A 26,314-nucleotide genomic window follows, 5' to 3' on the forward strand; every position below is an offset into this window, starting at 1 on the left:
GAGTTTTGGGAAGATCAAATCGCTTTGTTTGTTATATATAAGTTTCTGGGAGGTCAAGGAAGGAGGTGGATAGTTTGGCGGTCGAAAGAATCGGAGCAGAGAAGCGCAGGTGAAGTTGCAGGAATATTCACCTGCTGCTGGTGAACCAGAGAAGCTGAAGAACATTGGACAGACGAGAACAGTCGCAAAGGCTGTCGTATTCAAACATCACATCAGAAGTATCGTTGTTCAATAGATCACATATATCATAAGCTGTCATCTTTTCTCTGTAATAGTTCAACACCCGTTGTAACAGCTGTTTGTAACGCCAATACAGCGTTGCAAACTGTCTGCTTTATAAGTTTTATCTTGTTTTTCACCTATTTGAGCTATGAACACCTATTTTGAGAACGTGAATAATATGAGGAGCTAAACCCAATACTGGAACAAAGGAGGAAGATATTTTTCATGCATGTGGTAATTCTACTTATTTCTTGTATGACTTTTTGCACTTGATTTAATTGTTTTATGATTTTCACTAATTAGTTGTGATTTCGTTTGATAATGTATGCTTAGTATAATACTTTTGATGCGTTATGCTTGTGATTTACAATTAATATTTTAAAAATCCACCTTGGCAAAGAAGAAGAGTCTATAAAAAGTTAACTTTGGAGCTATAAATGTCTAGAATAATTAGTTGAACCACATGAACATGAGAATTGGTGGAATCCGAAGTCCTAGTATCTCTCGTTATCGTGACAATCTTGTGAATATATTTTCTTTATTTTAGTGTTTTCGTTATCTTTAAGTCTAGAAATCGAGGCTTTACAGGTCCGAGCGAACGAATCTTATTTACCACTTTCAAAATTACATCAATTTTTGGCGCCGCCGACGCAGACTTGTATTTAGATTTGTTTTAGGTTTCTTTTTATTTTTATTATTTTTTGTTCTTTTTTACGCATTTTGGTATTTTTCAATTCTTTTCAGATTTGGAGCGAAGCTACAAGGGAAGAAAAAGTGTTATAAAAGGAAAGCATCGCCAAAGAAGGAAAGAAAAGAGGAATCCGAAAGGAGTGAAGAAGAAGATTTTGTATATAGTTATTTTGTTTTATTTTTAGAAACTGTAAATAGGGTGTTATTTTTGTAATTTTTCTTTTCCTTTTTGGACATTTTTGGACTGGACATTATTTCTAATACCCTAAGGAAGGGTTAAAGATTAAATAAAAATTGTTTGCAGGGAAGGACGACGATTACGATATCGCCTCATCCCCTCGGGTTCGTACACTGACATAGGAGTCGGTGGCCTGAGTCGACTTCAACGGTTCATCGCCCGTCTGATACGGGAGGTAAGACTCTATCCACCAACGAATCCCCTGTCAGTGGGTTTTATTTTGTGTGACAACTCACACCCCTGCAATAGAATGTCGAACTGGTATTACAATAGCCAATACAACGAATATCAGACTGAGTTTGAAAATGGACGTTACTACTTTGACCATAGTGTGAATAATGGTTGGGAACATCAGCCTTTTGAAGGTTATGGTCCATACCATGGTGAGCCCAATTACTATCCACACGCCAACCGGTCATACGAGCGAAATTCCTCTCTACTAGAGTCAACACTTAAGTTAGCTGAGTCGACACGTAAGTTAGAAGAAATGAATAACTTAGTAATGGACGAAAGCAATGCAACGAGTGAACTTTCTTTCCTAGATTCAATCAGGAAGTCATGTGAGTCGACTCAATATATTTTGTTAGAGGCCCAGAACATAACTGCTCTTAATTTCCAATATAGTGTTTCCAATAGTACCTTTGAAAATGAAGATAGTTATTCACATAATCAAGATGACGAGGATAAAATTGGTAACACTACTTGTTTAGATGAGGTTCAACTATTTTCATGTTATTATAATGATGATTATGATGAGCATAGTGTTGATGAAGAATTTGAAATAAGTAGGCATAGTGATCAGGAATTTGTTACTCCAATTGAGCTTAATAATGATAATGTTTCTAGTTCAAATCCAAATAATTTTAATAATTATTCACCTATTCAAAAGGACGAGGATTTGACTAGAGATACTCCCGTTTTAGACGATGTAGTATTTCCTTTTGATTACGAAGCTAATAATGGTTTAGAGGAACGAGTTTTTTCTGAGAATATTGTTTTAGAGTCTAGCGATTTAGAAACATTAATCTTAGATAAAGAAAGTGAACTCGTAGAGATGAGTGAGGATGAACCTGACTTAGAAGAATCAATTGACCATTTTCAGGAATCAGATGACCTTGAAATTAGGGAAGTTGTGACTAGTCTTTCCAGAGACACTAAAAACTCTAAGTTTGGGGGTGATTATCATTCTCCATGTGCTTTAACTATTAGAAAGGTCCCTCACTTGGGACTTGACATATGTGCCTCATCCATTTTACAAGATTATCTTCATACACGTTTTCCTGAACCTAGTGATGTCCATAAGGAAGTTCAGTTGTTAGAAACCCATCCTCTAGTTGATGCGGTTTACCCAGGCTATGATATCCAGATTGACTTTGTTTTTCCACCAAATATTTTTCGACAAATTGTGGGAACGTATAAGTTTCATATGTGTCAATTATTATGTTTTGAGACTAAACCTAATTATTTTAGGAGATTAGGGTCGACACATTTGTTTAAGGAAGACCACCACTCTCATTGTGGTCAGTTGTGTGAGTCAAAAGTGATTGACTTTAAGGATCCACAATTATTCAGGTTATTATTATGTGCTTCTAAGTTTTTACTTGAGTTTTTCCAGACTCTAATACCTGAACCGGACCTTAGCTTTGAGGAATTCCAGCGCATGAAAATATTTTATCTAGATCCTTTCATAGAGCCTGAACCTGAACCACAGCTAGATGTAGTTGTCTTAAATAGGAAACTAGACAAGGGTGCGCTTTATTTGTCAATTTTCTTGGCATGTTGCAGATTCCTTTTACTTGTGATAGCTCTATTTGGTTTTGATGACCCACAGATATTTCGGCTATTACTTTATGATACGAGGTGATTAATCCTTTCTTATGTCTGGATGAAGACATTAAACTTAGCACTTCCTGGGAGGTAACCCAATCTCATGCAACACGGTAATATCTTTCCTTATCTCTTTTTCTTCAAATGGTAACAGTTTCTCCTTGTTCATGCTTTTAATTTTATCTTTAGAACATTGAGGACAATGTTAGATTTAAGTTTGGGGTTATGGGAGAAACTTTTTAGTTGCAATAAATAAACTCTGGAGCCTAGAAATTTATGCCTATTAAGGATTGCACTGACCAATCTAAGTGAATGGAAGCATTTTGGTTGTAGGAGTTGAGGAACCAATCTGATTAGATGGAAACATCTAAAGAGTCTATTCATAAAAGCACAGAGCTCAGGTGTTAGAAATAACATGGTAGTTTCGCCATATCTCGTTGAGTCCTTTTCACTTCTGTTTTTATTTTTATTTTTAATATGTTTTTAAGTGATTTGGTGGGGCTCACGATTCAAGTTGTTACCAATGCAAGGGTGAATTAGAGTGACTGAGATACCAAAAAAAAAAAAAGTTGAAAAAAAAAGATGAAAGAAAAAAAGAAAAAAAAAAAGAGAGAGAGAAATTGAGACCAGACCATTTGACCAAAAGGAATAAATTCAGTAAAGTCGACCACTGGTACCCTTGTATATGCCAGTTGTGTTGACCTAGAGTTAGGTTATCGACCACTGGTGCCCTTGTATATGCCAGTGTGTTGATATTAGTCAGACTAGTACCTCAATCCATTAGGATAGGTTCATTTTGGCGGAGGCCTTCAGACAGATATGGGAAATGCCGTTCACTTAGTAAACATCAAAACCATCTATGTTTTTCTCTATATCCATCTTCTTGATCTATCCATGTGATTAGTTTTGACTCCAGATATTGATGTCCATAGTGCGACTATCTGAGTAGAGCTCTGTCACTTTATATGAATTTTAGTATGCTTGAGTGCAAACTCGTGTACAGCAATTGGAATTTCGCATCAGGGTACTTCCTCCTGTAGTCAATAAGTATGCCAACCAAGGAGATTCTTTAGTGCTTTCCAAGGTTCTGTGTAGATATTTAGGGTCTGGAGTAAAGGTTTTGTGGGTATATCTCTTGTAAGCCCTCCCGAGACTACAACTCGGCCACTGGGCCACCTAGGGGTTTAAAGGCTTATTGCATACGCTAAATGCAATCGACGATTCCTGCGACAGTGAGTTAGGATTTTATTTTCTATTTGATTTGCTCGAGGACTAGCAAGTAATAAGTTTGGGGGTATTTGATAGGCACATTTTTGTGTCTTATATAATCTCATTTGTATATATTATTAGTGCTCGATTTTATATTTATTATGGCTTTTTATGTCCCTGTAGGTATTTTTAAAGAAATAAGTTTTTGCGGCGAAATTGGCTAAAAAAGTGGTTTTTGCGCTCGTGGAGAAAATTACTATACGGACTCTCACTTTGGATAAGGGGTAACCTAATTACTAAGGGGTGACCCATTTCCAGGCATCTGCTAAAGGGAGACCATCCACAGATAAGGGGGAGGTCACTTTCTTCCCAAATTCAAATAAAAAATTTTGGCGGGAAAATATTCATCACGTCTGCATGATTTTTGGGTGATGATTCGATCGAGTTCTAGAGCGATTCAATGGCTGAAATTTATTGGGTTTACTCCCTAGCCTAAACAGGCCTGGTGAAGTCTTTTGTTTGAACCCAAATTGGCTAGAATAGCCGGAAAAGAAATAGAAGTCAAGTTATACACGGTTTGCTGTTGGAGCTATTTTTGGGAGTTCTAGGGAGATTAAAAGAGGGATATCTTTCCCAAAGATACATATCTATCTAAGGAAGAGTTTGAGATAAGTTGGAAAGCTCAGAAACGCGTGAAACAATTTTGGGAAGAGATTATTGCTGTAACTGCCAAGGAAGGAAAGAAGATATTTCGAGGAGTTTTGGGGAGATCAAATCGCTCTGTTTTTTATATATAAGTTGTTGGGAGGTCAAGGAAGGAGGTGGAGAGTTTGGGGGTCAGAATCGGAGCAGAGAAGCGCGGGTGAAGTTGCAGGAATATTCACCTGCTGCTGGTGAACAAGAGAAGCTGAAGAACATTGGAGAACAGTCGCAAAGGCTGTCGTATTCAAACAGCACATCAGAAGTATCGTTGTTCAATAGATCACATATATCATAAGCTGTCATCTTTTCTCTGTAATAGTTCAACACCCGTTGTAACAGCTGTTTGTAACGCCAATACAGCGTTGCAAACTGTTTGCTTTATAAGTTTTCTCTTATTTTTCACCTATTTGAGCTATGAACACCTATTTTGAGAATGTGAATAAATGAGGAGTTAAACCCCAATACTGGGAAAAAAGAGGAAGCTATTTTTCGTGCATGTGGTAATTCTACTTATTTCTTGTATGACTTTTTGCACTTGATTTAATTGTTTTATGATTTTCACTAATTAGTTGTGATTTCGTTTGATAATGTATGCTTAGTATAATACTTTTGATGCGTTATGCTTGTGATTTACAATTAATCTTTTAAAAATCCACCTTGGCAAAGAAGAAGAGTCTATAAAAAGTTAACTTTGGAGCTATAAATGTCTAGAATAATTAGTTGAACCTCATGAACATTAGAATTGGTGGAATCCGAAGTCCTAGTATCTCTCGTTATCGTGACAATCTTGTGAATATATTTTCTTTATTTTTAAGTCTAGAATCGAGTCTTTACAAGTCCGAGCGAACGAATCTTATTTACCACTTTCAAAATTACACCAGTGGTGGTGGTAATCGGCGGTGGTGGGTGGTGGTGGTGGTGGTAATCGGTGGTTGGTGGTGGTGATGGTAATCGGCGGTGGCGGTAGGTGGTGATTATATATATAGAGAGAGAGGTGGTTATTGTGTTGATTTTAAATTAAATTAGGTTAAGAGTAGGTTAGTCATTTCAATGTTCTGGAACACCCCTTATAATTATAGGGAAGGTGGCCTAATAAGACCATGGTCCCTAAAAAATCATTCTTTCTTAAACAGATGAGCGCAGGAAGTACTCCAATTGGTCGATTTGAATCAACATGATCTACTACTCATTAGCCGATCCACCTTTAGCACCACTGCAGCACTCTTCAAATTTTAATGTTAACTCATTAACTCGTCTCTCAGAGCTTGCTTATCCTGGTTGAATTGCTCAGTTAGATCTGATACTCTTTTCTCTAGAGCTTGCTTATCGTTCTTCTCCTGATTCAGTTGCTCGAGCAGATGCGATACTCTCTTCTCAAGAGCTTGCAATTTTTCAGCCTTCTCTCGAACTGGATCATTTATAGATACACGATCCATTGTTGCAACAGATTCATTTCCCTGAGGACTAGCATGTACACCATAGCTGGGCAAGTTAAGTAACTCATGTGACCATGAATAAGTAAATGATCTACTTTGCTGGTTTGGAGCTATCCAGTCGATGACATGACCTTTACAATTCACATACTTATCATTTCTAGTCAAGTAAGCAAATAAATCATCAAAATCACTCTCTTTGTTATGGGGCAGAGATAAATGCTCAGAGAAATTTAATACCTCATGGGTGTGAAAATATATAATTATCATAATCTATTTGGGTGTATATATAGAAAAATAATATGCGGCTCAACAACAACCAACGATGAGTCTGCAAAGTCAATGACTAGAATGTATCCACACTACGACACCACACCACGTTTTATTATTACATATACATTTTTAATTTAGTGATCCTGTCTGGTAACTTGAAGAGGTCGGCAGGAGACCCAAGAGATGCTCACAGGACGTTCAATGAGGGGTACAATTGCTTCAAAAATAAAAAATAAAAAAATGGGGTGTACATCAACGTGTGGGTAGACAAAACTGAATCAAAGAAACCAAACAATGTGTTTCATTGCACTTAATTCATACTCCGATAGAAAAATTGGCATGGAGTCGTGGATAAAGTTTTTTTATTGCACCTCAAAGGCTTGTTATTATCTTCTTGAACGCGAGTAAGATGTAGCTATATGAATCAAATGCATATTCCTACTAATGATGATCAAGAATTCAATCTTCTTAGACCTAGTTAACAAAGATAACACCAAAAATAAACACAAAGTGGACTGAATCGTTTACCCGTTATCATATATTAAACGTGAAGACCATTCATGCAGGTGTTTAATCTTTCCATTGCGAACTTCATAGCTTCTTCAGCTTCTCTTTCCTTTAAGTATTCTTGAGCTTCGTCGAGGACTTTTCTAGAGTTCTTGATGACATCTTGCATATCAGCTACACTGAGGCACGCATAATTGGTTTTTATACTTGTAAGATCTCGTAATACTTGTTCGAGTTGTTCTAAAATCATTCCATATTTATCGACTACAGTATTCGGATTCATCGTCGTTTTGCAATAGTTAGTAAGATCCAGAGAATTTTTATTTTGTAGACTTATGCTTTTTATACGCCTAACATCTTTCTTTTCCATTAAGGAATGTAGTATGGGGCCTATTGGTGGTCGGTGGGATTAAATGGGTGGCATTTCTTGATGAATGATTTTTCAGGGACCATGGTTTTTTTGAGGGGATCATGATTTTATTAGGCCATCTTCCCTATAGTGATAAGGGGTGTCCTAAAACGTTGAAATGACTAACCTACCCTTAACCTAATTTAATTTAAAACCAACCTAATAACCACCACCTCCTCCCACCACCACCGCCCACCACCGCCGATTACCACCACCACCGCCTCCGATTATCACCACCACCAACCACCGATTACCACCACCACCGCCCACCACCGCCGATTACCACCACCACCACCTCCGATTATCACCACCACCAACCACCGATTACCACCACCACCTCCTGCCACCACCACCACCACCGCCTATTTAAGAAATGTAACAACATCAATGCAATCACAATTAAGTTCTATTACATGATAATTTTATCGAGTATAAAAGACGCCAGCCGCAGCCTGATTCTGCCATGGGATCACTCCGGAGGTATTTTCCAACAAACCCTTCACTTTAATTTGATTTTGATTGCTTCAATCGAATATAAATCATCAAAATAGGGTTTTAGTAGGAGTTACACAGCCATGTTCGGTTAGGCCGATTTTCCAAAAAATCCTAGTTTACTAACCGAGCTTCTTGAAAATGAAGAACACGAAGAACCGTTCGGTTCTATTGGATTTAAAACTAAGTCACCGAACTCTCTGTTCGGTTGTTTCGCAAAAAAATTTAAAACTACAAAGTAACCGAACTCCACCCTTAGAACCGAAAAAAAACAAATCCAGTCTAACCGAACTGTGTTATTGTGGCCACTATCTTGAGTTCCAAAATAACTGAACTTAGCCAATAGAGTTCGGTTTTTTCGCAAAAAATTTTAAAACTACAAAGTAACCGAACTTGACAATAGACGCTGGAACTTCACATTTTTTTTGTTTTTTAAGTTCGGTAACTTCACAATTTTATCGCAGAAACCGAACTCAAAGTTCGGTTGGTTAGCTGTTAGGTTCAAGTTTGCGAAAGAACCGAACTTTGTAAACTTATATACTCTTATATTACGTAAAGTTCGGTTATATCAAAAGTGCATGCAGTTTGCGAACCAACCGAACTTTGTACATCAAAGTTCGGTTAGTTGAGAACCAACCGAACATAACGTTGTAACTCCTAGAAATTCTATTATTAGAGAGTTCGGTAACCTGCGTGTTTGGAACAAGTAACCGAACTACACTTTCAGATGAGTTCGGTTACTTGTTCATCTCACGGGTCAACCGAACTACAGCTTCAGATGAGTTCGGTTACTTGTTCTTCATATAAAGTAACCTAACTGTTGAAAATCCAGTTCAAATCCGGATCATTTTGAAGATTAACAAATATTCTAGGAGAGGATGGAGATGAAGAATCAGATGAGTTTTCATCATTTGAATACTCAAACTTAGTGAATTGGAAAAAAAAATTATTTTCCATGTTTTTCTCCTTCATCTTCTGTAACTCTACTCTCTCAATAATTCTACTCAACTAATAATAAACCCATCTTTTAATTTAATCTCACTAATTATTTTTAACTAAATCATTCACTAATCATCACACAACATTAATCAGGAGGATAATTTAGGTATTAATATAAATATCTAGAGAAGGGGTGACCTAAATTTACTTCTAATGTCTTTACCCAAAATAAAACATGGTCCCCAAAAAATCGTTCTTCTTGAATGGGCTCTATTTCTTACGAAACCCACTTGTCTTCTTTTAGTGATGGGGAAAATTAACGTAAAATTAGGGGTGAGCAACGGACGGACGGATGCGGATTAGGGGTCACCCGCAACCAAACCGTCAAAGTTGCGGATTCGGAAAATTTAACTGTGACCGGCCCAATCATCCGCGGATTTGTCCTCTGCGGATCAACGGATTTTGCGGGCCGGTTGCGGATTAACCGCGGATTTAATCACAAAAATCATCTAAGCAGCTAAGCAGCATAAGTCACTAGGCAAGCGAATCCTCCAAAAGTTTCCCTATCAGCCATCTAAGCAGCATAAGTCACTAGGCATGCGAAATCCGTAACTAGATGCCGTCTGGAAGGGGGAAAATGCTATGTATCAAGAGGTATCAGCAAGCCTAAGACTGATTAAACCACAACAGAACAATCCAATTTCAGAAATATGCGTAGTTTGATTAAATACAGGCAATAAATGATCTTAACATTCATATGCAAATAAAACTAGTAACGGTTACAAAACCACATACCCTAAAATGAACCGGATAGGGAGCATGCTGAAGCGGCATTTGCATTTGACTGTACATTCCTCCTCATCTTCCTCCTCCTCCAACTCCTAGTTCATTTTTAGGATTCCAATGTCTGCCTTGCACTCCAGCAGCCATTGCTCTCTCAGCTGCATCCATATTACCAGCAAAGTGTGTCAATTGTGATAATGCCTCAACAGCAGCGGCAGCACCATGGTTCAAACCTGGATAATCAGAAGATGTTGATGGGTTATCATGTGGTTGAGTGTAAGGAGTATAATAAGCAATTTGGCTAGCCACAGCTGCTGCTGCTTCTGAGGAAACTCATGGTGGTTGGATAGGAGGAGTATTGTCTATCTGAGAATATGATTGGTGATGATGATGGTAAGCATTTGAATAATCATTAAAATAGAATCAATCCTCAACTACAATTTCAAGCTATTCTTCAACTTCAAACTCTAATTCAGGCTAAACCCATCCCTAACCATCATTCTATGACATCAATTCCATCTTCGAATTCTTCTTTGAACTTCTTATGAAACCCTAGTTCTTAATTTAGGGAAGAACGAAAACCTTAACTCTTTGATTCTTCAATTCATCTTCAGAACATCTTCATATCACTAAATTAATAAACACCACTTCCTTCAAAAACTACCAGAAACTCACAAACAACATTAATTCTACTCGAACTCTAAATTCAGAAAACCCAATTTCTCTGTGGACTTCAATTTCTTAAAGATACCAATATTTAAACTGCATGCAATCATCTCTACCCTAAACGAAAGCAAACCCGTCAAATCCTTAATCAAATTAAATTCATCTCAATCAAAATCCAAAACCGATTATGAAACCCTAATTCATCTTACCGATTATCTTCTTCCAGAACTCGGATTAACACCTAGAGACGACACCTACTTCTTCAATTCATCACGTTATCAAGTAGTCTATGAATCACTCTTCCACTTAACTCAATCCTCTGATTGAATTCGACACAGAGAAAAAGAAGAAGAAAAATAGAAGGAAAGAAATGAGAAGAAGAAGAAGAATGAAGAAGAAGAAAAAGAAGAAATTAGAAAGACGATGAGGTCTATTCTGTCCAAAAACTTCCCATATTATCCTAAATACTTTACTAAATTCCCTAATTGTCCTACGGTGGGGGTAATCCGCGGTTATCAAATCCCAACCGCAACCGTAACCGCACCGCATGCGGATTTGAGAATGCACCCGTGTCCGGTCCATAACTCTTGCGGATTGGTTTTCACCCGAAAATTTGTGGACGGATACGGATGAAATCCGCGGTTACGGTTTTTCTGCTCAGCCCTACATAAAATCATTGTCATTAGTTTGTTTTGGGAATGTATTATTACACTGGGTTTAAATCGTGTCATTTGGGCTCGATTTCGTAACAAAGCCCGTTTAGCTTTTTTTTTTTTGGTGGAAATTAGTGTAAATCACCATTATTAGTTTCTTTTGTGATAGTAGTTGTGAATGTTGACGAGCTGGTTCCCGACAAAGAAGAAACATTGGATCCAGAGAATAAAGGAACTACTTATGCAGCTCGCAAGCCATTTGATTTGGGCTTGGGCGGCGGAATTTTTTTAACTGCAACCAAACGAGGATCTTGTGGCCTCTTATAAGGCTGCAAAGGGGCGCATCAAAATGATAAAGGACCTGTAGATTGTTGCTAATCTTGCAATTATCACGGAATTATGGAAGCTGCGCAATAAGGCTTATTACGAAGATATTGTGGTTCAGTGGCTCGGTTTTAAAGGGAGAGTTTATCAGGTAATTCGTGACAACTCAATTTAACTGAAGGGTCATATGTATAACAATTTAGAAGACCTGCGCATTTTGAACTATTTCAAGGTACGCATAGAGCTTGTAAAATCTCCAATCCAGTTGAGGTTAGTTGGTCTACTCCTAACCCAGGTGAAATTATGATTTGTTGTGATGGTGCATCTCTTGGTAACCCAGGCCAAGCCGATTCTGGTGTTACTTTCCGTGATTCCAACTCGGCAGTGCTTGGCATTCTTAGTGTAGGACTTGGCTGGCAGACTAATTTTTATGCGGAGGTGTGTGCGGTTATTTATGGTGCGATGTTAGCTAAAAGATGGAAAGTTAAAAACCTTTGTGTTCGGTCAGATTCGATGAGTTGCATCCAAGCTTTTCAAAAAGGCGAGTTGCCTTGGCAACTAATGAAGAGATGGATAATGACGAAGAGTTTCTATTCCAATATACGATATGTCCACAACTATAGGGAAGTTAATTTTTCAGCTGATGCTTTGGCCAAGCAAGCTTGTTTGTTGGACGAAGATATTTTTGATTTTTATGAGGGTAGGACAGGTTTCATTCTATCTGTAGAATGGCCTGGACAGGTTTATTTTTGTTTCAAATAGGTTTTCTACCTGCGATGGCCTCTTGGATATGCGCTAGTAAGACCTAGTCCCTGTACAGTTTCGTTTTTTATTCTATTTGTTGTTGACCGAGTAAAAAAAAAGTAGATTAGTTTAGTTTTTATTATGTTTTCTACTTATCTCCACCGTTTTGGTGGTTTTATCTACTCTTTTGAGGTTTATCTTTGCTTTAATGACGATTTTGGGTTATTGGGCTGGGTTTTAAGATCAACAGTAATGCTCTCCAACAATGAAATCTCCATCTTTGTTGTCTCCAGCGACGAACTCTTCATCGGAATCTTCATCATCAACTTATCCGGCGAGAAATCTTCATCAGTGGTTTTTTTGACGACGGAAGCTTCATTATTAGTTACAAGAGATTTGAGAAAATCACTCCTACTTTGGAGCATTTCTTTTTAAAGAAGAAAAATAAACTAAATGGTTGGAATTTAATTCCGAGAAAAACCATCCTTCTTCCTATTTAATCGGATCTTATTCATACTTATATTTGTCTTACTCCGGTAATCCTTCTCTTTCTCTTGTCGGATTTCTCGGTATTGTACTCTTAGAGTATGTTCTTGTTAATCTGTTTTCTCTTATTTTCGATCTTAAACTCATTGTAACCTTGAAATCCCATTAATGAAAAGGTTCCTTGTTTATCAAAAAAGAAAAAGGAATTTGAGTTTACAGACAACACTTTTTAACATATGCGTTTACTCATTTGCGAAGTTTTGCATATATCAGGAAGTACATGTGCAAGTAATGAATACCATCACTTGGAATTTAAGTGACTTGTGCAAATTAATGAACTTCAATGTAGCAATACTCTTTTTTTGTATTGGTTTCCGTGATATTTTACTATCTTTTTACTAGGGATGCACAAGACCCGCCCATCATACCCAAACCCGCCCGTACCCGCTAAACTCGTGGGTTTTTAATCCGAACCCGCTCGTTGTGGGTGCGGGGTTGGTTATGAAAATAAAAACATGGTGTCTATAAATGCGAGGTTGGTTTCAGTTAATACCCGCCCAAACCCGCTAAATATACACCATTGATAAAACCAATCCTAGCCGTACGTTATCAAAAGCCTAGTGGTACTAGTAGATTGTAGATAAGATAGATAACCCTCTTTCCCTAGTGGTACTAGTCTCTTCGACTTTTCCTCTCTGTTAGGCGCCTCCTCAGTTATTCATTTCATCTTCTTCCTCGTCTTAAATCATCATTGTCCATACATGGAAGATCATCATGAATTAACGACATAATATGAATCATTTCAACAGCACAAGCAGATGGCATCGCGGTCAATTCATCCCCTCCAACTAATTCACATGCAACAATACAAAGAACATGACGAACCCGTTTCCCGCCAGCGAGAAGAGAGTATCTCATAGCTTCATGAATTTTAATTGGTTTTTTAACAGTAATTGACTTTTCTAGGGCTTCATTAACATAATTACCTTTCTGATACATATAAGTTTTAAAATTGAAGGGTATTCTCATTTCCTCAATTGGGTTATCTTCATTTTCAATTTCTTCCTTGAGTCTATCTTCGTTAGATAGATGTACAACGGAGATTGCAGTAGAAGTATATGGATAACAAGAAATGTCTAATCATTTTGCTTTTGTAAGAGAAAAGACAGGATTATGCGAGTTTAAGCGGGTTTAAACCCAAACCCGTCCAACCCGTAGCGGGCAGGTAACAAAACCTGCCCACTGTTTGTGGGTGCGGAGTTGGTTATGAAAATAAAAAACCGCAGTCCATGGATGCGAGGTTGGTTTTAGTTAATACCTTCCCAAACCCGCCCATGTACAGCCCTACTTTTTACTAATAAAACATTAGTAATTTCCACACAAATTCTTGTGCATGTCCTTTCCCTTATTCCTTGTCTGTGATTTTTAATCAAGTGTTCTACAAGGATTATGTCTTCTCTTAATTAGACTCTAGACATTCCAATGTTTATAGATATGTTTGGTAACGAATGTAACACGATACATTGCAATGTGTTTAATATTATTTAGTAATGGCAATCATTTATGTGAAAAAAGCATAAGGCATTAACGAACTTTGATTTGTGAGTTGAATGTGGGTTAATTTTTTTCTCTTCCATCAGACTCATGGCTAATTTATGGGCATTTAATCTCATCAAGATTGATTCACTAGGATCAAAACACGTGTCATATCAATTTCGTATTCCTACGATATCTTATCTGACAATATAAATTTTGGTATGGATGGAAAGTATATCCAAACTTTCACATCAGAGAAACAAGCGTATCATATTGAAATAGAGAGCATTGAATAAAAACACACTTCAATATTAAGATCTCCCTTTATGAAAAAGTCATCATAGAGGACATGTAAATGAATAGTGGATTTACCTGGTTAAACCTTCACCAACACAGGTTCATCATGAGAAAGATCCCGACAAATTAACATTTTGAGAGGAAAAATCATAGTGCGAACTGTGACGCCCCAATCTAATCACCTGCTTAGATAATGGGATTACAACCTAATTGAAACATCAAATCTAGATTATCGATTTTAAGAATCATAATTACATAAAACGCTAATAACATAACCCGAACTCTCTGATATTATATAAATGAAAGTCTCTCGAGTGATATGTATATAATAATGTGTTGTTTACAGAGAAAGAATACATATATAAAAGATAAATAAACATCTTTCGTTCGCTAAAACTTTACGCTACAAAACATATATCTTCACGTGCACCATTTCTTCTGATTACTGAAACTGAAGTGGGAACGAGTGAGCACATCATCCCAAAGGGGTGCCCAATGGAAATGTACAACTCTAGAGTAATCAGTAACATGCTACTAAAAGATAGAATAATTAAAGTACAACAGTAAAGGAAAACAATTGACACTTCCACTCTCAAATCTAAACTTAATATTGAAATACAACATTCAAGAAAGAAAATAGGAAGATAACATTCGATGGAACAATCAACATAATACAATCAAGTATGATATGCACACGAATGATTTCCTCAGATAATATATAATATAATATTCGCAACGACCTCTCGCCTAATAGATAATATTCGCAAACTGTTTCCCGTCCTATTAAGGTAATATTCTTAAACGGTCTCCCGTCCTATTAAAGACAAAAATTTAATATATAATAAAAGTAATAATATTCGCAACAACCTCTCGCCTAATAGATCTTAGCGAGGAAATGTGGGGAAACCACTGGCACTCCTCACGGGAAACCACACATGCATATCACACAATGTACCTATCCAATTACGTTCACATATGCTCACAAGAAGTAAGTGCACATCATGCTCGCAGATAAAAAGAAACGCTAATGATTATAGTAAGGTTACAAATTTCCCACCTGATTTGATAACAATCCTCGCATACCTTGAGATCCTCAATCCACTGGTTCATCCTTTGAATAATCGATCATTGTTAATAAAACTAACTGTTAATCACACAAGAACTCTAAGAATCTAGCCAAAATGCCTCACACAAGAATCATACAATTATATCTAATGGTTCTAAGCCCATTTATGGTTCCACACCTTTTTATTATCTATGTTTAGCATATATAAGGTTTATTAATTCAATTGGTTTGATTCTATAGTTCATTCGAATAGTCTTAAGAAAAGATACAACTTTGTATAAGGGATCAAAGGTTAATTCGAACCTTAAGGTCCAAGTTATCAAAATAGGAAAACTACACCTAAGCCCAAGTCCACTAACCCGGTCCATCAATCCAAGGCCCGGTCTAACAGGGTAAAATAACGGTCGCTAACGGTCAACATCCAGTCTAACATGGTCAGCGAACAATCAACGTCAATAGTCAAGTCAAGGTCCTAGTCAAATGGTCAACGGAGTTAACTCAGTCATATACACTAAGTCAGCTAAACTGATTGTGTCAGCTAGACTGACTGGAGATTATTAGTCCAAATGCCTAAGCCAAACTTTTATACTACACATCAAACACAACTTACACAACAAAGACCTATTCCAAACATGTAATTCTAACTGCAATTGCAACCCCTCAGCCTAAAATTACAACTCTCATTTCTTATTCGTGATTCTCAAAAAATTCTATTAGCATCAACCAGTCCACAACCATACCAATTTCACCATTACTCTAAAACCAACAGTTCTTGTCTCAGTTATACAATCCATTCATTCCCAACTTCTTTCAGTCACAACCCTTGTGACACACCACCAAATTCATCTACACCAACCATTCTCATCTGCAAAGCCTTTTTCTCTAACTAACATACATCAACAAATGCAATTCTAACCCAGTTCCCTCAATATTAGTTAATTTGCACAATTATTACTTAGTTGCAGATCATCTACCAAGAATACATAATAACTTCAAAACTACAATCTTCACATCTTCATGTCAGCTACAACAACAAAATCAATACTTCTCATACAACTCAGCTCAGTTCAATTCCACTAATTGCATTTCACCCCGAAACTATCTTCCCTTTACTTTCTTGCTTATTTCAACTAGAACAACTCCAATTACCATTCATCCATGCAATTCAAACCACCAAACCCACCATTCTAAAATAATATCTTTTCTACACCCAACACAACAGCAACAACAACACATTACTCTTCTAAACTTCACTAACATCTGAACAACAACTCATTATACTCAATACTGCCTTCAATCCAGCAACACCATACCTAAAAGTTAGACTAGGTCAGCTGCACACCCATGCATAAACTAACTCAAACACTTCCCTGCAGATATCACCAACACAGACAACTTCCTTTCTCTGCCATCTTTCTCTGCTTTCTGAAATATCATCAAGTTCTCCTCTACAAATTGTAGCTTCACTTCCTTTACATCCCACTCAACAACAACACAACAGTAGACCCCCTTTTCTTGTCTCACAATATCATAGTCAATTACATCCAATTATCTAACCACTACTCATACAGATTCCAGGGCCGTCTTATATGATTGGCGTACCCTAGGCGAACTAAAACTACGGGTTTTTTTTTATAGGTCACTAATTTAGAGATAAAGTTAGATTTTTTTTTTGCAGAGAGAGATAAATTAAGCAGTAACTTGGAACCAGGCGATGCGGCCGAAGGCCGCTTAATTGTTTTCTGAATTTCGGTTTGATTTGAGTAATAAGCTTGTATTTAGTCAAAAAAATACCCCCAAAATTTGTTATTGATTTCACAAAATTAAGAAATTAGTAGCGGTATGGATGTTTCATGGTATTTGGTACACTTATAGCTGTTACAACTATCTGTAAAGTGATTAACTGTGACAAGACGCCTTACTAACAGTCAGTGTTACAAACTAACCATAATAAGAAAAAAAAATTAAAAATTTTGGGCCCCTATAATTTTGGGCTCTAGGCACCCTGCCTATACTTCCTACCTCATAAGCCGGCCCTGAGATTTCCTTGCAGTAACCAATCCATGTTGTCTTCAATCCAACCTAACCAACTCTTATATTTTACAAACACCATAAGTCATTCATTTAACTCAGTTTAGTCTTCTTTTTAATCTTAACCACCATCTCAACCAATTCTTTCATGTGTTTCAAGTTTAATCGTTGCCAGATTCATCTCTTCTAGTTTCTGTATATGTTCAATCACTTCATGAACCCTAATGAGGAAGAACATAACATAAACCCTAATTCATCAACTCATCACCTAAACCAGAATTCTTCTAAAATTCTACCTCATCCAACAAATTAACACAAAACCCATCCAATTAAACAACCAATTAAAAAACAATTGCACACAAAACTAATGTAATTCAACGAAACCCTAATATACCTTTTTCTTTCGATTCAGCATCAAAACAGTTTCACTTCATCGATCTGACGAAAACCCTTCTTTTCTTCATCCATCAGCATCTCAATTCACTTCTCAAACTCATATTAAACCCTACTTCGATCTTCTCATCTTTATCACGAAACTACCACAGTAGTCATTTGTTCTTCTTCTTAAATTAGAACCACGGAATCCTCAAAATCATTTATACAGCTACATCAATCGACTTTCTCGATCGAATCACACAAAAACTCTGCAGAGAAGAAGAACAGCGAAAAGAGCAGGAGTAGAAGAAAGAAGAAAATAAGAGAATAATGAATTCTCTTCGATATGGTTTCGGATAAAACCAAATAAAATTATGAAGACACCCACGAAACAGATAAGGGAAGCCAAGTCGGTCCAAAGAAAATTACTATCTTGCCCTTCATTCCAATCTGATGATATCTTCTTCGTCTGATATCTCAAGTGCTATGGGGGTATAACAGACCCCTTCAACGCATTAATAACTCTCATTTAGTCCAATAAAATAAACGTTTGAAAGACGGCTTTTATGGATCCTTCTGCATTAGCCAGCACCCAAATGACACGTTCGAGTAGTCCATTTCGCATAACTTTTTGAGATCTATCTAGTGGCTCTACTTTCGTCTCTATCTTGTTGTTAGATTAATTTCTATTAATTAAAATCTATATTAACTAATCGAGTCATTAGAGACTAAAACGGCTCTTGACTAGTCTTATATAGGGTCCTTACACAAACAACTACTTTTTGTCGTTGATACCTCTATTAAACCACCACTGGTTTATCCATGATTTTGTTGTTGTTGTCGTCAGGTGATGATAATCAAAGAAATAATGAGGGAACTGTTGTTGTTTAGTTTAAGGGTTAGGGTTTTCTTTCTATCTTTCCTTCTCTGGCTGAAAAATGTACTCTACTTATAATGGTTTGAGATATCAGCCGTTTAATTTAGGTTTCAATTACAATTATTGGTTTCCTTTTTCATATTTCAACTAACTTCAGGAATGCATTCAGTGAATGCCTTTTTAGACACAATGCAACCAAACATCGGTAGATATTGCAAACCACGATGAAACCTGATAGCGCTTTTCTCAATAGTGACCGAAAGCGGTCATGGTTAAGAGCAACTTGATCGAATTTTTATTTATGCCATACTGTGTTTACAAATTCACCTCATTGAAATGTGGCGTACATATGGTGTGATAATTGCTAATAAGAAAATTATCTTTATTCATATATGAAACTAGTAATTTGAGTTTACATACAAATTTTTTTAAAATATGTGTTTACTCATTTGCAAATTTTTGCATATATCAGGCAGTTTATGTGCAAGTACTGAATATCGTTGCCTGAAAGCCAATCAACTTGTGTAAATAAAAGAAATTTAATGTAGCGATACTCTTTCTTTGTATTGGTATTAATGATATTTTACTATATTCGTCTGTTAATAAAAGAACCTTAGTAATTTCCACACAAACTCTTGTGCATGTCTTTTCCTTATTTATTATCGGTGATTTTTATTCAAGTGTTTTACTAGGGTTAGGTTTTAACTAAAGAACCTTAGTAATTTCCACACAAACTCTTGTGCATGTCTTTTCCTTATTTATTATCGGTGATTTTTATTCAAGTGTTTTACGAGGGTTAGGTTTTAACTAGACTCTAGACATTCTAATGTGGTGATTGATATGTATGTTTGATAACCAATGTAATAGGATACATTGCAATGTGTTTATTATTATTTGGTAACGAGAAATCATAGATGTGAAAAACATATGGACATTAACTAACTTTGATTTTTTAGTTGAATGTGTTGTTCCCTGCAAAAGTCTTACGACTTCAAATATTGTAGGCTCTATAAACATGATTTTCAACCCCCTAATTGAGTAACAATGCCTTTATGATAAACATGAATATATAGCACTACAATAATGGGAATTAAAGGAATTGAACACAAATTACGCAATAATAATAATAAAGATAATAATAATCAAAAAGCTGGCAAGGGGGAAAAAAATATAAAACTCCGGTATAAACCTCTCTCTTATACAACTAACTAATTAAGAAAAAAAAATGCAAGGATAAGAGATGGAGATATGTGTACGATGTTCAGACCCCATCAGAGAGGACTCCATGACGAACTCTCTAGAAAGTCGTAGCTGCTCTCATATATAGACACTCTACCATCTAGATCACTCCACTTTTTCCCACCTACGAATTTTAATCCACATCTAATGATTAAAAAAGAAATCAAGAATTATTTTCTCAGTTGGTTGTTTTATTTTATTTTAATCAAATTGGTTCTTAATATTATGTTTCAATACATTGTAATTTTACACATGAGATGCATTTTCATAATTAAGTTAGTATTAATACACAAAATCAATACATTACACATGAGATGCATTTTCATAATTAAGTTAGTATGAATATTTTTTTCAATTAAATCTTCTTATTTTGTTTTCAATATATTAAACTTTTAACATCCGAGATACAATTCATAATTAAATTAGTATTGAATATATATGCACAAAGTAAATAATTAAGTATTAAAAGAAATAATTTGATCACAGATTCTTAATGGAATATTGGAATCAAGAAAATTCCAGATAAACACCCTTATTACTATTAATCACAATCACAACAACACAAAAGAAAACCTAAAACTTCAGTGCAAATTTAAATTACTGATCTTACATATAAGCACTAAAACAGAAGAAAAAAACGTCATCAACACTTCCTTTTATCACATCGGTCCATGAATCCATTGAAACCTTTTATTATCAAAATCAATCAAATATTCTTCTTTCGTTTTCTGCTGAGACTGTACAATTTTCCTCAGAACCCTAATATATATTAATCATTTGTTTTACTTCATCTTACAAGTTTCAGAACAACAGATAAATCTACGCTCAGAAAATAAAAACATCAAAATAAAGGAAGAATAAGTTTTGGAATAAACAATCACTGATCTCTTCTATATATATTTTGATTTAATATATGCATCTATTTTCTCCTTGGTAAATCGACAAAACAATTCACTTGTCATCTTCGATCCTCCAATGCCGCACCCACCAACAAGTTTTGAACAAGCAAAATAATAGCAAAGAGGATACAAATGTAATTTTGAAGGGTTATTTGTTTTTCTTATTTTATATTTATTAAAAAAAACAGTTCATGAATAGAAAATAAAGTTACTTGGAATTTCCGTTCATCACCAACTTGATACATAGTTGAGAAGACGATGCAAGTCATCGTCTTGATAGTTGGTATATGATTATAATAATACTAAGTTGAGTGTGACCGTTGATCCTCTCAATCAAACTGACATTGGTTATCATCAATGGACATGTTTCCAGTTCGACGATGATGACAATGTGGTGGGTTTCCAAATTAAGGTGGTGATAATATTATTATAGTGATATTATACTGTAACTCATCATTTTGCTTAAATTGGAATTCAATCTTTAGAGTGATAGTCTCTCGAGAACAACTCCTCTTTATTCTCTCTCTGAAAAAAAAAGGAAAAAAAAAATTGTTTGTAATTCAATCTTTATAGAATCTTTGGGATCTTGACCCGAATTCCTCAAATCTTTTGACAGATTTGGTAAAAATATCACTATTTATTAAATAAATAAAAATCATTTTCCTAGTGATTTTAGGGTTTGTAAATAATGCTTTATTTTATTTTCAATTGATTTCTTATGTGTGCCAATTAGATGTTTGTTATAGCCTTAAAGGCGCCTCGTAAGATTGTTACAATCTTATCAACGTATCATTGCTGGCGAATTTTCGGAAGTGCTCATGGTTTTACAATACATTGAAGATCAATGGCTATGAAAAATGTGATAATGATGAAATGTGCATATTACTCCCCTCTGGGAAATTATACTCTTATTGAAGAAGACAAATCTCAATTGAATTTTTTGTTTCTAAAGACGTTTTTCAAATATCGATTTTCCCCGTGAAACACGATATATGTTTTTGTTTTTCTCATCTTTGATATATTTGGTAATCATATATTCAATTTTACAATGTGAATGAGATCAAGAAGCTTTCTCCGAATGATTGTTTCGAAACATGGACCGCTAATAATAAAAAAGAAAGAATCAATATACAAATATAACTTGCATGTTAAGACCCACCCAGTGTACCGTTTTGGGGAGAAATTATAAAATTCAAAACCTAATTTCATCTTTCTTGGTTTCTTTTTTCGGCCAAAAGATAAGTTACTTTATGATAATCTAATCTGTGAAAGGAGTTGCAAAACCACAAATTATTGCCAGTAAATTTATTCTAGATATTCATACTACTAGTAAATATATTCTTGATATCTAAAGTAAATTAGATGATATCTAATTATCTATTTTTTTTATCTGGAATTAATTACTACTTCACTTGGCAGGAGAGATTACCCATTTGAAAGAGAGAACCAATGAGATGCATTCTCCATAACTCCAGCATTACGACAAACTTGTGTCAAGAAAGGACCCAGTCGGATGACAGACATCCTCAGAACCCACTATGGTAAAGTGCAGGATTGAACATTATACGACACATTATGTACCCCTTACAAAGTGATTTTCAAAATCCCCCGTACAAATTGATTTTTAAAATACGCCATACTGTTTGACATGTAGAGTTCACTACCAAATTTATTTATTTTTTTGATAAACAAGGAAACTTTTCATTAATGGGATATCAAGGTTCAGGGTTTAAGATCGAAAATAAGAGAATACAAAGTAACAAGAACATAACGTAAGAGTACATTACCGATAAATCTGACAACAGAAAGAGAAGGATTACCGGAATAAGACAAATACAAGTATGAATAAGATCCGATTAAATCAGAAGGGGATGGTCTTACTCGGAATTAAATTCCAACCATTTAGTTTGTTTTTCTTCTTTAGAAAGAAATGCTCCCAAAGTAGGAGTGATTTGCTCAAATCTCTTGTAACTAGTGATGAAGCTTTCGTGTCAAAAAGACCACCGATGAAGATTTCGTCGCCGGATAGATTCCGATGAAAAGTTCGCAGAAGACAACAAAGATGGAGATTTCGTCATTGGAGAGTATCACTATTGATCTTATAACCCAACTCAATAACCAAGAATCGCCATTAAAGCGAAAATAAACCTCAAATGAGTAGATAAAACCACCAAAACGGTGTAGATAAGTAGAAAACATAATAAAAAACTAAACTAGACTATGAACTAACCTAGAAAGCAAAAAAAAAATATAGAGATCTGCTCAGATCTCTATCTGAGAAGAGAGGGGTTGTTTTTGCTGATTTTGTTGGAAAAGAAGAAGAAATGAGAGAAAGGAGAGAGAAAAAAAAGGGAGTATATGAAAGAGGACTCCGGATCCCATGTCTCCTAGTTCCATGTCTCCTCATGTCCCACCAATGTAAATTTGCCATGTGTTTTTATTTGGTTACCTTAAATTCAATATTATTAAACAGGCTTCAAATTGAGTAAATATAGTTCAAAACTTACCACTTCTGTTAAATTTTCCCAACTTATTTTAACAACAAATTCTTACCAACCTTCATCTGTTGTTGTTCATCTTTCCCTAATTACTATGAAATAGTGAGGTACAGTAAACAAAAACATAATTAAAACATCCGTGATTGCCTTCGGCATGATTGAAACTATGGTGATTGTCTTCTACATAATTCACATCCATTTGTAAATCCAAGAAAACCACAAATTATATAGGCTTTAAAATCGTTTTATTATAGAGTGCATCAAGCCGTTGGAAGATAATACTTACTCTGTGGATAATAAACTTTGATTAAAAAGGATGTGATGGTTAGGGGTGAGCATTTGGCCGTAATCCGCGGATTTAACCGAGACCAACCGTTCATTTGCGGATGGATGCTCGGACTGTTCGTTAATGGGTTGGATGTGGATGGAATTTTTGAAATCCAATGGACAAGGAATCGGGTCCTGATGCAATCTTAAAAAACCGGTGAACATCCATATCCGTTAAATTAAGGACATTTATATAGTTCAAAAAATATTATAGACCATTTAGGAATTTTTAAGATGTTTGCTTGGGTTGGTGTACATGACATATTCATATTTGTATACATGTATAAGATATGTAAGTTTTATAAGGAGTCATTTGTGTCAGTTTATTTTCTTTACTATAAATTTTAACTAAAATCAATCCATCGGATTATCCGCATCCAATCCGTCCATCCGTGCATCCATTGGATGCAAATCCGTTGGATATGGATTGGATGCAACTGCCAAATTTGAAATCCGTAATGCAATGGATCGGATGCGGATGAGGAGAAAACCGGTCCACACCGGCCCATACCCACCCTGGTGTTGGTTTCCTATTGGTTTTATGCCGCGAAAAGGAAGCCAATTTATGATTCGGATATTCTTTCCAAAACTAACTAGATATCCCGAAGTAAATATAATGGAAGGCATTGATGCCAAATGTCGACTCCCAGTTGGAGGGAATGAGGGGACATATAGATAGGGGTCAAGGGATCTGGAAAGGAGCCAAGAAAGAGACGGGGTGGAAGAGAGGTCAAAACAAAAATTCTTCACGAACCGTGAAGAATGAACCACGGGAAAACCGCCCGATACAAAACCATCCTGTCTCCCAAAAAACGGGATCCATTGGGACCCGCAAAAGAAAAAAGAAAAAAATCTGTGTCTAACGGTTTTCTCGTTGATCGTTTCTGGCGGTTCGTGTAGAACCATATCTATGGTACAGCTTTGATCAAAATGGCAGCCTGTCAGTCATCTTGGAAACGCAACAGTACACGTTTTAATATCAGGAAAAAAAAAGAAAAGAAAAATCTTCCATCAGACTGGTGGATAACCTATGGGTGTTTAATCTCATCAAAAGGGGATCGAAATAGTTGATTTATTTCGCATTCCTATCTTATCTGACGATATATTGACTGGTCAAAGCGTGTGTTTGACCAAAGTAGTTTGGCCGCTTACACATAATATGGATGGACAGTTTAACGGCCGACTGATACTGAAACAGAGAGAGCCATAAAAAACACACTTCACTGCAACATTAAAATCTCCCTTTATGAAAAAGCATCCATGCAACATAAACAAAAGCAAATTAGCAAAGATTGATTACAGTTGAATCCTCTCAAAGATGGTTTGGGCCTTCAAAACAGATTACCATGTCGATCTTGCTTTTTTCGTGAAACAAATGAGTACTGTAAATTAAGAAGTACTCCAAATGGTCGATTTGAATCAACATGATCTACTACTCATCAGCCGATCCACCTTTAGCACTACCACAGCACTGTTCAAGTTTCAATGTTAACTCATTAACTTGTTTCTCCAAAGCTTTCTTATCCTGGTTGAATTGCTCAATCAGATCTGATACCTTTTTCTCAAGAGCTTGCTTATCATTCTTCTCCCTATCCAGTTGCTCGAGTAGACCGGATACTTTTTTTTCAAGAGCTTCCAATTTGTCAGCCTTCTCTACATCTGGATCATTTATAGATGCACGATCCATCTTTGCACTTGCAGCAGACTCATTTCCCTGCTGAGGACTAGCATGTATACCATAGCTGGGCAAGTTAAGCAACTCATCTGACCAGGTATAAGTAAACGATCTACTTTGATTGTTTGGAGCTAACCAGTCGATGACATGACCTTTACAATTCACATACTTATCATTTCTAGTCAAGTAAGCAAATAAATCATCAAAATCACTCTCTTTGTTATGTGGCAGAGATAGATGTTCAGAGAATTTTAATACCTCGTGGGTGTGAAAATACTTTGATGTAAGAGGTGAACCGAATTCCGCCTGAATCTTGAATATATGAAACTTCAAACCCATGGTGCGTCCCCATACGAGATACAACTCAGGATCGCTAAAAAATGACATACTCTTGTGCTAACAAGAAAGAACTGGGCAGGATGAATTGGAAGAAGAAAGAGTGAGAACAAGAGAAAATAAGTTTGTTTGGAACACCATGAGATATCAGATCTACTTATAGAATGAATTATCGGGTGAAGTAATGAAATAAATGATCTATCGTGGTGTTAATAGAAAAAAATACAGCTCGACAACAATCACAAGGATCAGTGTGCAAAGTCAATGACTAGAATGTATCCACACAACGACAACACACCACGTTTTATTATTATATAGTTTTAAATGATATGCAGTATCATGGACCATCCCACATAGAGGTCGGTAGGAGAGACAAGAGATGCTCACACGACGTTGAATGAGGTGTACAATCAACGGGTAAAGGTTGGGTTGAATACAATAACCCATAACCAAATATGTGTCCACGTACGTAGAAATACAATTTCACCCTAGTCAAAACTGAATCGACAAAATCATACCATAAAAGTTTTCCATTGCAAACTTCATGGATTCTTCAGCTTC

The 26,314-nt window shown here is 36.0% G+C and overlaps 1 protein-coding gene across 1 annotated transcript; it reads right to left on the bottom strand.

The window, feature by feature from the left end:
• Positions 1-9,799: 9,799 nt before the first annotated feature.
• LOC113325080 (geranylgeranyl pyrophosphate synthase, chloroplastic-like) lies at positions 9,800-13,596 on the bottom strand. Its single transcript, XM_026573315.1, has 2 exons — positions 13,359-13,596; positions 9,800-9,957 (listed from the first exon to the last, which is right to left on the bottom strand). Exons 1-2 carry the CDS (start codon positions 13,594-13,596, stop codon positions 9,800-9,802), a joined length of 396 nt encoding a protein of 131 aa, XP_026429100.1.
• Between the last annotated feature and the right edge of the window lie 12,718 nt (positions 13,597-26,314).

The sequence above is a fragment of the Papaver somniferum genome, chromosome 11 (genome assembly GCF_003573695.1).
Source record: "Papaver somniferum cultivar HN1 chromosome 11, ASM357369v1, whole genome shotgun sequence".
Lineage (NCBI taxonomy): Eukaryota > Viridiplantae > Streptophyta > Magnoliopsida > Ranunculales > Papaveraceae > Papaver > Papaver somniferum.

Bases quoted from the DNA above. Each gene is read 5' to 3' on its own strand.
- LOC113325080 (XM_026573315.1), bottom strand. From the start codon at position 13,596: ATGTATCAGAAAGGTAATTATGTTAATGAAGCCCTAGAAAAGTCAATT. The intron at 9,958-13,358 runs GTATGGACAATG...CTGATTATCCAG, and splicing joins AATTCATGATGATCTTCCAT to GTTTGAACCATGGTGCTGCC.